The sequence below is a fragment of the Narcine bancroftii genome, chromosome 5 (assembly GCF_036971445.1).
Source record: "Narcine bancroftii isolate sNarBan1 chromosome 5, sNarBan1.hap1, whole genome shotgun sequence".
Taxonomy (NCBI): Eukaryota; Metazoa; Chordata; class Chondrichthyes; order Torpediniformes; family Narcinidae; genus Narcine; species Narcine bancroftii.
The window spans coordinates 86,677,387-86,690,918 of NC_091473.1; the positions used below are offsets into that span (position 1 = coordinate 86,677,387).

Genomic DNA, 13,532 nt, shown 5'->3' on the forward strand with positions numbered 1-13,532 from the left:
ATCTTTCATTCCAAAGATGTACTAATTGTTAGGTGAATTATCTACTGTAATTGATCCAGGTGCAGGTATATGCAAAGTAACTTGGAGAAGTTATTAGGCACGTGAGAAAACTAGGTAGGATGATGGAATTGTTCTGAGATTCAGCATTGACTTAATGGGCGGATTAGCTTCTTTCCAAACAGTGAAAATACATTCACTAAAATAGGAACAGAGGCCTAGATTTAGATGACAGTCATGACCTGTTCTACTTGCAGGACAGTCACAGAAACAAAGACTCATGGCTTGGTGTGACTCTGGGTCCAGTGGGGTTGGAGATGAGGACAGAGAAGCAGCAGGTTAGCTTGAGCATAATCAAGCTCACAGAGTGCTGTTCTTTGGACATCAACTCCCTTTGTGTACAGCTCTGGCTCCAGATGCACTCTAAATCAGCTGAAAACCAGCAGTTGGTAATATGTGAATAGATTTTGTACAAAAAAATTGTTCTTTTTACAGACCAAAGTTCAGCCTATTATCTGACATTGGAAATCTTCAGAACCATTTTTTATGATCATTTGTACTCTATATAGACAATAGACAGTAGGTGCTGGAGTAGACCAGTTGGCCCATCGAGTCCGCCTCAGTGCTGATAATGAAACACCTCTATCATCTAACAAGGTCTTCACAATATGCAGGATGAAAAGGCAAATATCTGCCTGAATAGCTAAAAATTTTGTATTCTATTTCACTAATTGGTTATAAGTTAATTAGTATTTTTCTATTCAATTTTTAATGTTACTTTGCTCTTCTCTTTTGAATCCTCTTTTTACTCCCTGATGACCATATAGGTAGGTGGGTGACCAACCTTCAACCTTTGCTAAATATCAGCCCTCAAATAGCTACATCCTCAGTTTGGTACAGGAATGCAGTGAAGGAATGGTGCTTTTCTTTGATGTTTTTGGATGTGGGCACCATTGTCAAGGCCAACATTTAATCACCATTGCTAATTGTCTTGGAGAAAGTGGCCATGAGGCATCAGCTTGAATCATTGGAGGCATTAGCTGGGGAATTTTAGCATTTAAAATGCTTTAAACATAATGGAATCAAGAGATCAGCTCCACTACTTACTCCTTGAATTGCTCTGACAGTCACAGTATTTGTGATGCAGTTTCTATTATATTTTTAGCCAGTGATAAACTTAAAAATGTTAATGGTGTGTGTGATTAAATGATGCTTACCAAAAGCACTGAAATGCTGGAGGAACTCAGCTAGTCATTTCAGCATCTAGAAGAGACCAAGATAAATTGCCAATGTTTCAGGGCTCAGGCCAGAAACATCGGCAATATATCTTGGTCTCCTCTAGATCCTGAAATGACCATCTGGGTTCCTCCAGGATTTCAGTGTTTTTACTACAATCACAGTGTCTGCAACCTATTGTGTTTCACTTAAGTGATGCTTAGACCATTGAATATCAATAAATAATGCTTGGTCATTGGCTGACACCAAGGTGGAGCAAATATTACTTTGCTGCCCAGGCCATTTCATCGTTTTGGTGTTTCTGCAAGCAGTCATAGATTGGTTCATTATCTGAGGAGTTGTGAATGAAAGTAAACACAGTGCATTAATTGGTAAATATCCCCACCTCATTTTATGATGGAAGGAAGACCAACAATCAAGCAGCTGAAGGCAGCTGACTTAGTACATGACACTTAGAAACCACAGTCACAATATATTAGAATTGGAATTGTCAAACTCCAACAACAATCACCTTCCTTAATGTTTCCAGACAATAGGGAGATTTCCCCTCACTTCCTATTGACTTGAATTTTACAAAGGCTCCTTGCAGCTACAGTCAATGAAATGCTGATTAGTCATTCGCATCCTGCCTTCGACCTTTCGACATTTTATCTGTATTTGAACTTATGATGAGATCTGCTAGGAATATGAAATGGAGGAAGTAATTTTTCACTAAAATTGTTGACATAAAATAGACCCTCACACTGTTCAAAATAAACTCACTGTTCAGGGCATCCTGGTCAACTTCTCTCTTAAAGCAGGCACCATCAGAATGCAACAGTTAATCTTGTTCTCATTCAGTAAATTACACTTTCACTTTTGCAGCATGAGGGCAAAATGGATTCAACAAGGGAAAGCTGATGTTTTTGAATTTTTATGTAACACTCAAATTAGCTACAACAGTTGTGTACAAGAGGTACCATATTGGATAGGTGCATGGAGATTAGAAAAAGAGAGGGCTAGTAATTTCTAAGGAAGGGTCATGCTCGGCACAACTTTGTGGGCTGAAGGGCCTGTATTGTGCTGTCAGTTTTCTATGTTTCTACGGTGCAGAGGACTGCTTTGTATCAATAATCCAATCAGTAGAGAGCATGAGCAAGACAGGTGCACTTGAATTAACTGATCCTGTTTCTGCAAGCAAGCTTGGCCTCTTGTGAACTGTTCTGCTGAGATGCAGCATCTCAATTTTTTTAAATTGGTTTTGAGTATATTTTGTGTGTCAAGGGAGAATTTGTAGGGTTAAGCAGAATCAGCTTAATAGAAGGTGAATTTCTAATATTAACAGCAGTAGTGCACATTGTGTTTTTAAAGATACACATAGTTTTTTGTTCAATATTACAAGTGAATCAAAATTATTATTTCATGGGATATAACAAGGAAATGCCATGCCCCAAATTACAAAATATAAAAGATTTATATTGGAATTTAAACAAATATTCATAGAACAAACAAAAGAAATGACATGTACTTAATATTATCAACATCCTGTGTCAGCATTCCATTTTGTTATGTCATTGACTAATACATCTGATTCTTTACAAAACAGAACCATCATGTTAATCATGTTCATTAATTAAGTTACATTGTTTGATTTACCATTAGTATGATAGTTAGGGGATGATTCAAGCAAGATGTTTAGTATGATAATAGAATTTGAAAAGGGCATGTTCAGAGAAACTATTTCCTGCAATGCAGAGAAAGGAAAAGAAAGCAATCAGTTGTTACTTAATATCTTTTGCCACTTAGGTTAAAGTGAAATCAGGAAACTTTTAGTCCCCCAAATATAATGGAAGTATGGCTGATTGTGTATCCACAAATACCTTTAATCTCTCCATGCATCAGCCATAGTTCCCATTTGTTTAAAAAAGGCCACCTTCTATACAAAACAATTACAATTCTATTACCAATACCAAACACAAAGTTACAGGCTTAAATACTTATTAAGCAGTATCTCTGACATCCATCCTCATTTAGTGCTTTGAGATCAACTCTAGCCTACCAGCCAGTCTTGAACCACTTCAATTTGTCTACTGTCCAATCAGGTCCATAGCAAAATTCAATTTCCTGGCCATCCACTCACCCCTGAAACACCTGGACACCAAGAACATTTGTGTCAGATGACTCTTTCTCAACTATAGCTCTGCCTTCAATATCATCGTCCCCAGTAAATTTATCCCCAAACTTTGGGACCATGGCCTCAGCACCTCCCTCTGCAAATTGATCCCTGACTTCCTGTCAAACAGACCACAATCAATGAAGCAAAATCTCCTTCACGACCGTACTTAACACTAGCATCCTGCAAGAATATGTATTCAGCCTCCTACTATAATCTCCCTAGCATACGGCTGCACCCTATTACTGCTCCAGCTCCATTTGACAGCATCACAGTCAAAGGCCAGATGTTAATGCACACTTGCAGAGTGCCCATATGGAAAAATCAAATGTTGGTTCTCCAATTTATGGGTGGCTTTGGTGGGACAGTACATTACGCCATGGACAGACATGTCATCTTGGGAGTAGGGTGCAGAATTGGCTGCCGGGAGACCTCTCCCACTGATGCAGACAGAGTGAAGGTGCTCAGAGAAGCAATCTCCCAGTCTGTGCACAGTGTCTCCGATGTCGAGAAAGCCACAAAGGGAGCACCAGGTGCAGAAGGTAACTCCCGTGGATGCATAAGTGTTGCTTCACTTGAAAGGACTTTTTGGAGATGATGGTGAAGGAGAAGATGTGGGTGCAAGTATGACATTTCCTGTGACTTTAGGGGAAGGTGCCAAGGGGGTGATCGGTGGGAAGAGATAAGTGGACAAGGGAGTCACGGAAGGAAAGGGGAAGATGTGTCTGGTGGTGGGATCATGTTGTAGGTGGCAGAAATTAAGGAGGATAATATGTTTGATGTGAAGGCTGGTATGATAGTAATTTAAGGATAAGGTGGATCCAGGGTTTGTTATTTCTGCGGGGAAAGGGGGTCGGGGAGATGAGTGGGAAATTGAGAAGGTAAGGGCTGAGTTGATGGCAGTGGAGGGAAAACCACGTTTGTGGAAGAAGGCAGACATTTCAGATAATCTGGACTAGAAGACCACATCTTGGGAGCAGATATGGCAGAATTGGAGAAATTGTGAGTAGGGAATAGAATCCTTGCAGGGGACAGGGTGTGAGGAAGTGCAGTTAAGGTAGTTGTGGGAATTAGTGGGTTTGTAATATATGCTGGTGGAAAGCTTCTCTCCCAAGATGGAGACAGAGAGATCCAGGAAGGGGGGAGTTTTGCCAGAGATGGATCAGGTGAATTTGCGATCGGGGTGGAAGTTGGTATCAAAGTGAATGAAGTTGATGAGCTCATCACAGATGCATGAGGCAGTCCCGATGTAGTCATCAATATAATGAAGGGAGAGTTGAGGGGTCTTGCCTGTGTAGGCTTGCAACATGGATTGCACCACAAAGCCCACAAACAGGCAGGTGTAGCTGGGACCTATGTACCCATGGCTACTCCTTTGATTTGAAGAAAGTGGGATGAGTCAAAGAAGAATTTATTAAGAGTGACAGCAAGATCAGCCAGGCCGAGGACTGTGGAAGTGGAGGGTGACTGGTTGGGTCTCTTGTCAAGAAAGTAACGGAGGGCTTTGAGATCTTCTGTATGGGGAATGGAGATGTAAAGGGATTGGAAGTCATTAAAGAGATGGAGGGCATGTGAAGTATTGCAGATGTAGGTGTGGAGGGATTGGACCAGGGAAGAAAAAATGGAATTGACGTAAGAAAATACTACAGTAATTCAGTGGGGAAAGAGCATACAGAAACAATGGTTCTACCCAGACCATTGGTTTCTTTTCCACAGCCACCGGGCTCCTGAGTAAATTTCACAGCAGTGCCCTTGTTATGTATTCCCTTTCACTATTACACTACACATTGTATTTTGCTTTTAATCTTCTACTTTGTATTTCTGTACGCAGACAGAGCTGACTTGATGGACTAATTGCAGAACAAACCATTCTCATTGCACCAGGTATAACATGACAATAAAATTGAAATTGAGCCTCTCGATAAAAGGATGTGCAACTGAGGTCCAAATGGACCATCGAGATTGAAACTAGTATTGTTTAAAGAGGGTTTAATAGGATAGGGGAAGAAAGGCAGCGACAGTTCCGATGCAGATCCAGAGTAAGGCACAGTGGGGCAGCAGTGGTGGTGCATGGGTTCAAACAGGTCCTTTGGTGTTGCTGTGTGAAGTTTGTATGTGATCACAAATATGTGGTTTTCCTGGGTGCTCATGGTTGGGAGGTTCATTAGCTATTTTAGTTACCCATAGTGTAGCTGGATAATGCAAGATGTGGAGTGGAAGGATTGTGTGAGAGAATAGGTTACTGGGAAATTAGTGGGAGAATGTAATTGATGGAATTGCTCTTGGCAATATTCCACTTCTTACTGGGTCAAAGAGAGTGCTCCATACCAAATGACTCTGGCTCTATAAGTTAATAGTTATTGGGGAAAAAATGGCCCACTTATTAAGAAAAGATCCATTTTGAAAATGAAATGTGTTCTGGACTGAATTAGCCCTCTGGACTGGAAGAGTTCAAAATACAATGATCCTTCTTGGTATTACCTGTTTTCCATAGGAGTCATGAACTGGTGAGATGATTCCACCAATCACAATGTAGCGCCCTGTCTTGTGCAGATAATCACGGGCTCTCTCTGAAAGCAGAAATAGGAAAGGTGAAATTACAATAAGCACAGAGTCATGTGCTCATCTATAGCTCGAGCTCAGTTTTATATTTCACTGGCCTAACCATTTCCTGTTCATTTCTACGACATGCAGCCCCTGAACAATGGAGGAAATTTAAATGCAATTTCAGTACTAAATTCCTGCTGTTTCATATTTGACCACATATTGCAAGTTTACATAGAAATGCAGATCTCACATTACAAAAAAAACCTTTCAGATAACAATACATCCTCAGATGCAGTCTCAAAAAAGGGACCTGACTTGGAACTTTGACTGTCCATTTCTCTCACTGGATGCTTCTGACCTGCCAAGTCCCTCTACTTCCTCTTTGATAGGCTCAAGATTCCAGAATTAGTAATTCTTGTGTTTCTTAGGTTGGCATCCTTTAATGCTTTATCTGTTCTAATGTCTATCAAAATGCCTCTTAAACATAGTGATTGATGTGATTCCACCACCTCCCCAAGCCGTGAGTTGCAGATATCAACCTGACTGTGTAAAAAAAACATAAATCCCCTTTAGAACTCTATCCTCTAACCTTAAACCCATTCTTTAGTTTTTTACTACCCTATCATGGGAAAAGATTTCTGACCATCCACCCTATCTATACTCTTATAATTACTGAACATATACTTCTTTCAGGCCACCCCTCAGCCTCCTTCATTCAGGCAAAGATAGGCCCAATGTATCCAACCTCCATAACTGAAGTTCTCTGATGCAGGCAGCACCCTGAATCTCCTCTGGACTCTCTTCAGGGTGATCACATCCTGTTGGACAACTATATGTTCACGGATCTGAAATGGGGTTACTGCAGACCATTAAAAAAAACTTTACAAAGCTTTTCTAGTGATCTGCAAAATAAATACTTCCAAAGGGAGCCTTCAGGATGTACTCTCTGCTTTGCTACCTAGCATTAAAAGGCAGGTGGAAGAACTTGAACAGAGGTTTAGATATGTTTAGTATAGTCTAGGTTTAGCAAAATGTCTGCTGGAGCGGTACACCAGTAGCAAGCTCCAGGACCATGCAAATTTTGGAGAGAATGCAGTAGGTAGAAAAAAGGCTTAGAAAACTACATACATTCATCTGACACCCTCACTCTTACCAAGGTCTGTGCTCTAAAGGTTTATGGTCACCTAAATATAACATATTCTCCAAGTTTAACAAGAATGTCTCTTAGATATCTTTCCTCTTGTCCTTTGATACATTAGCACAGACTCATTTTGGCTTTATCTCTTTCTTATCTTCAAGACAAAGATTTCCCTGTTTATCTATATACTCTGGCTGATCAGGACATCCACATATTTATCTTACTGCTCTCGCTATGCAGTTTAAAAAAAATTAAAAAAACACACAATGGTTAAGAAATGGCTCCATACTTGATTTTTTTTTCAAACATTAAAACCATGTTTAAAGTCTTACTAATACAGCTTGTGAAAAATCACACAAAGGACAACATTGATTGTGAGGACTTCAGCACAATGTTAAGTTACCCTGTGTAGCACTGTTGGTTTCAGATGGCATTCTCTATTAATGTGTTAAAACTTCTCACAGCTGCTGACATGTTGATCCAAAAAGTATAATTTTTTATTGCAAATCTTGAAAGAACACACCCCAATAAAAGCAACACATTTCCACTGACTGTGTGAATGGATGCTACAATTTTTTTTTGGGGGGGTGGGTGGGGTGGGGGAAGAGGGTCTCAGAAATGGACAGAATAATACCCACAGGGGATAGATTCTCTAAGCCACAGAGACCTTTCATGTCTATTGCCAAATATTACTGGCAGGAGATTTCCCTGTTGCTGAGGAGGCGAGTGCAGTGTGTGAGTGGACAGTGGGGCTGCCTGCAATATATTCAAAACCTATGTGGTTGTGCTTCTGTCACAGATCTTCGTGAGGACAGGTCAGTATTTAAGTAAAATGCTGGGGTAAACACTTCCTCGGGTCATATTAATGGATGCATTTACATTAAAAAAGTGCTTTAATTTGAATGGCATCGTAAATTTGCTTCATGCTCACATCCCTGCAAAGCCCCATGTATTCACAGTTCAGATATTAACTTGAACCTATCTGCTATGGCAGCTGATGGGTCAGGAGACCTATACCTGCTGAACATTGGAACCATGTCCATGCCACATCTGGAAAGTCCTCATTAATTAGGAGGAGCTGAGGTCATTGCTACCCTACAAGCCCCTCCTGGTTGACCAGGTCTTTTAAAGAAATTGTTCCTGAGCCTGTGGTGTTTCTTTTATTCCAATAAAGGAATTTGGGTTCTTTTTAAAACAACTAGATTTATTAATTAAGCAAACCCCACTTAGGACAGAACATAAACATACCAGACCTCATGTGGAGGCATCCGTCTTGAATCTACCCAAGGTGCAACAGCATTCCCAAGATGCAACATTCCCCAGATGCTACACCCTGTCTCAGACTCCTCCTGGTGGTAGCACTCTATCACTACATCCCCTTTCCTTGAAATGTTTAATCAAACATAACACATTAATATAGTATTTCAATTTAAAGATCAACACAAATGTAACTTGAACATCAGCAGCACAAACTTTTAAGTGTGCAGTTCTTTTTCTTTTATAGATTCATTCTGTCAGTTTGACAACTCATGTGCAGGTGCTTGTTTTGGCTCTGCAGGTCCACTACTGTCTAGCACGGTTGTGTTTCCCCTGTTTCTGTGCTCCTTCAATTCCTCCTCAGTATTTGACCATCCTCTGTTCTGACTGTGTAGGATCTTGGATTTACTTCCTCCAGAACATTGGCTTTTTTGTCCCAAGTTTTCAAATCTCAGAGTCTCACTGTGTCACGTTGTGCCAGTGGCCCTAAACTTCTTGTTGACTTGTCATCATTTGCCTTTTGTCTCCCTTGCAGACGCTTTTGTTTCTGTTCCACATCTCGGTTGTTGTTTGGGTCTGCAGAATAGGGAAGTGTGGTGCATAATCTACAACCCATCAGAAGTTCATAGGGTGACGTGCCATGTTCAAGTGGTAAAACTCTAGAGCTAGATACAGGTCTGAGCCACTGTCTGGTGCTTTCTTGAGCAACTTTTTAACTATATGAACTCCTTTCTCTGCTTTGCCATTTGACTGTGGATGCAGAGGACTTGAAATCACATGTCGAAAATGATACTGTTCTGCAAAGTTCTGGAGACAATTTGAGGAATTCCGTGTCTTGCAAAGATCAATTCCATGTATTGGATCACACAAGCAGCAGACATGCTAGGAAGAAGCCCAATCTCTGGATAGTTCGATAGATAGAACTGTGTCCTTTTCTGTTTCAGCTACAATCTGCTTGGATTTCATGTCAGATACAGGAAGCGATTCAGTGATCCGATTCATGTCTGTCTCTGTGGAACTCTTATTGTGTGCTTCACTCTGCATCATTGCTCTGGATAGTGCATCAGCTAAAACAATAAGTTTACGTGGTGTGTACACCAATTCAAAGTCATAACATTGTAGCTTCATCATCAGTCTTTGGATTCTCGGCAACATTTCACTGAGATTTTTCTTGATTATTGCTATTAATGCCTTGCAGTCTATCTCTGCCACGAATGTTGGTAGACCATGCACATAACTGTGGAATTTCTCAAGTCCATAGACCAGACCTAGACACTCTTTCTCAATCTGTGCATATCAACATTCAGATGTTGTCATCGTCCTTGATGCATATGCTTCTGGCCTCCAATCTTCTCCTATAGCCTGAAGTAGTACAGCATCTATTCCATCCTTTGAAGTGTCCACGGATATTTTTGTCCTTCTGGATGCGTCAAAGAATGTCTAAAGCATTGGTTTTGTAGTTACAATGGTCTTCAGTCATCTCCATTCTTCCTTTTGATTAGCCATCCACTTGAATTTGTCCTGTAACAACTTCCTTAGGTACACTGTATGAATTTACCAATGAAATTAATAATTCCCAGCACTCTTAATATACCATATTTTTTTGTCAGTGAATCTGGGCATCTCTGAAATTACTTTCACCTTGCTCTTGTCTAGCTCGCTTTCTTTGGCTTGGCTTCCTGCCTCAAATGACAATTTATCTCCCAAAAAGGTGATTTCCTTCACACCAAACTGACATTTTTCTCTCCTTAACTTTAATCCGATCTTCTGGATGTGTTGTAGCACTTTGATGAACCTCTTGTTGTGTTTCTTTTGTGTAGATTGGATCATGTCGTCCATATACATACGTACCTATTTATGCTTTCTATGATATGCTTCATTGTTTTGTAGAACACTTCTGGAAGTGAGGAAATTCCAAAAGGCCAGTATTTTGTGCTATCGTCATGCAGTTTTATTTGCCAGAAGCCCTGGGATGCATCCAATTTAGTGAAAAACTTTGCACCGGCCATCTCACTTGCAATTTCATCTCTGGTTGGAATTTGATAATGTTCCCTCTTTATATTGGCATTCAAGTATTTTGGGTCCATGCACAAACATAGGTCACCGTTCTTTTTGACACACACTATTGAATTCACCCAATTTATGGGCTCCTCCACTTTCTTTATGACCCCTAGTGTCATCATTTGGTCGAGTTCCAGCTTGAGCTTGTCTTTTGGTGGTGCTGGAACCCGCCTCGGGGCATGCACTACTGGCTGTGTATCCCCTTTTAACTCTATCTTATAGGTGAATGCAGTTGGATAACCATGTTGAGGAACTTTGGGGGGCATCCGATGCGCTCTAGTATTTGCCAAAGCCCTTTCCTGCTCACGGTGTCGAAGGCTTTGGTGAGGTCAACAAAGGTGATGTACAGTCCTTTGTTTTGTTCTCTGCACTTTTCTTGGAGCTGTCTGAGGGCAAAGACCAAGGGCTTTGGCAAATACTAGAGCACATCGGATGCCCCCCAAAGTTCCTCAACATGGTTATCCAACTGCACGAAAACCAACAAGGTTGGGTCAGATACAGCAATGAGCTCTCTGAACCCTTCTCCATTAACAATGGCGTGAAGCAAGGCTGCGTTCTCGCACCAACCCTCTTTTCAATCTTCTTCAGCATGATGCTGAACCAAGCCATGAAAGACCTCAACAATGAAGACGCTGTTTACATCTGGTACCGCACGGATGGCAGTCTCTTCAATCTGAGGCGCCTGCAAGCTCACACCAAGGCACAAGAGCAACTTGTCCGTGAAGTACTCTTTGCAGATGATGCCGCTTTAGTTGCCCATTCAGAGCCAGCTCTTCAGCGCTTGACGTCCTGTTTTGCAGAAACTGCCAAAATGTTTGGCCTGGAAGTCACCCTGAAGAAAAATGAGGTCCTCCATCAGCCAGCTCCCCACCATGACTACCAGCCCCCCCACATCTCCATCGGGCACACAAAACTCAAAACGGTCAACCAGTTTACCTATCTCAGCTGCACCATTTCATCAGATGCAAGGATCGACAACGAGATAGACAACAGACTCGCCAAGGCAAATAGCGCCTTTGGAAGACTACACAAAAGAGTCTGGAAAAACAACCAACTGAAAAACCTCACAAAGATAAGCGTATACAGAGCTGTTGTCATACCCACACTCCTGTTCGGCTCCGAATCATGGGTCCTCTACCGGCATCACCTACGGCTCCTAGAACGCTTCCACCAGCATTGTCTCCGCTCCATCCTCAACATTCATTGGAGTGACTTCATCCCTAACATCGAAGTACTCGAGATGGCAGAGGCCGACAGCATCGAATCCACACTGCTGAAGATCAAACTGCGCTGGGTAGGTCACGTCTCCAGAATGGAGGACCATCGCCTTCCCAAGATCGTGTTATATGGCAAGCTCTCCACTGGCCACCGTGACAGAGGTGCACCAAAGAAGAGGTACAAGGACTGCTTAAATAAATCTCTTGGTGCCTGCCACATTGACCACCGCCAGTGGGCTGATATCGCCTCAAACCGTGCATCTTGGCGCCTCACAGTTCGGCGGGCAGCAACCTCCTTTGAAGGAGACCGCAGAGCCCACCTCACTGACAAAAGACAAAGGAGGAAAAACCCAACACCCAACCCCAACCAACCAATTTTCCCCTGCCACTGCTGCAACCGTGTCTGACTGTCCCGCATCGGACTTGTCAGCCACAAACGAGCCTGCAGCTGACGTGGACTTTTTACCCCCTCCATAAATCTTCGTCCGCGAAGCCAAGCCAAAGAAGATAGGTGAATGGTAGAACTCCAAACCCCTTGAAGATGTCGGGAAATTGATTCAGTATTTGAATCCTCTGTGCTGTTCTGTGCATGGTCACTGTTAATGCGCTACACACTCTTGACTAGGTTTGAGTTGTCACATGCTTTGTCACTAAGCAGTGAATAATATCCATCTGGGACTACTATGAATCTGAGGTGGTGCTCTTTATCTTTAACTTTAACCTTGATTTTACATGTACCTTTTGTGTCGATGCTCTGTCTATTGTATGCTTTGAGCTGCATAGGATTTGCATGGATGTACAGCTTTATCTTCATTGCTTTGTCACACTCAGAGATTAAATTGACCTTTGCCCCTGTTTAACTTGAAAGGAATATTTGTTCCATTTGTATGCAATGACACAGTCCATTTATCCTGCTCGACACTGTTCACTTCCTGCACCCCCATGGCCACGAAAAATGTATCACTGAAAGCAGTGTCTTCTATAGTGTGTTCAGTGTCTTCTATAGTGTGTTCAGTGTCTTCTATAGTGTGTTCAGTGTCTTCTATAGTGTGTTCACTTTTACTTCTGTTTAGCTTCCATTTGGAAAAACATTGCTTTGCATAGTGATTCTGCTCTTTGCCCTTGTTACAGATTTTCCCATAAGCTGGGCATTGCTTTGGCGCATGTTTAGTGCCACATCGTTTACAATTGAATGTCTCTCCATCTTTTTGTGATTCCTGTATCTCTTCTTTTGTTTGTGTGCGTGTGTCCAGATACTGTGGCTACAACTATGCCTTCATTTTCACTGGCTTTTACACTATCACCAAATTTTTTCACATGCTGCAGAGCTAATTCACTGGTGTGGTATATCTTCACAGCTCCAGCTAAGGTAACCTCTCTCTCGCAGCAACCTCTCGCTCATTTTCTTATCATTAATTCCGAACACAATTTGATCACAGATCAATGAATTTTGTAGCAGTCCAAAATTGCATGTTCTTGCTTTTAATTTTAAGTCTGTTTTTAAAAAAGTATCAAAGCTCCCTTCCTGCATCTGCGTGCATAAGCAAATCACACACCTCTCGAAGGTTTTATTTGGTGAACAGCATTCATCAAACACGTTGATAAACTTGTCAAAATTGGTCTGGTCTTCTTTCTCGGCAAAAATAAATGTACTGAAAACCTCTAGAGCTTGAGGTCCTGCCATGGTACGTAGCAGTGCAATCTTCCACGTATCCGGTTCGCTATCGATTCCAATGGCTTACAGGTACATTGTTTAAATAGCCTCCCTCGTGGTAGACATTTCCAGTCCATTTTACAGCATTAGGTTTTTTAAAACTCTCCATATTATACTGCTGATATCGACTGTTACTCACTATGCACACTTTGTGTTTCTTTTTTTCTTTCTCTCCTCTGCACAGCAGAACTTGGTTGTTTCATCCACTCCAGG

The 13,532-nt window shown here is 41.6% G+C and overlaps 1 protein-coding gene across 1 annotated transcript in view; it reads right to left on the reverse strand.

The window, feature by feature from the left end:
• The window catches only part of nmnat2 (nicotinamide nucleotide adenylyltransferase 2), a 127,512-nt gene extending 117,355 nt beyond the window's left edge, over positions 1-10,157 (reverse strand). The window contains exons 1-3 of the mRNA XM_069942358.1: positions 9,963-10,157; positions 6,678-6,777; positions 5,867-5,955 (exon numbers count right to left, since the gene is read on the reverse strand). Of these exons, the coding sequence (XP_069798459.1) occupies positions 5,867-5,955; positions 6,678-6,777; positions 9,963-10,157 (384 nt within the window). The remainder of the gene's footprint in view (positions 1-5,866; positions 5,956-6,677; positions 6,778-9,962) is intronic.
• Positions 10,158-13,532: the final 3,375 nt, after the last annotated feature.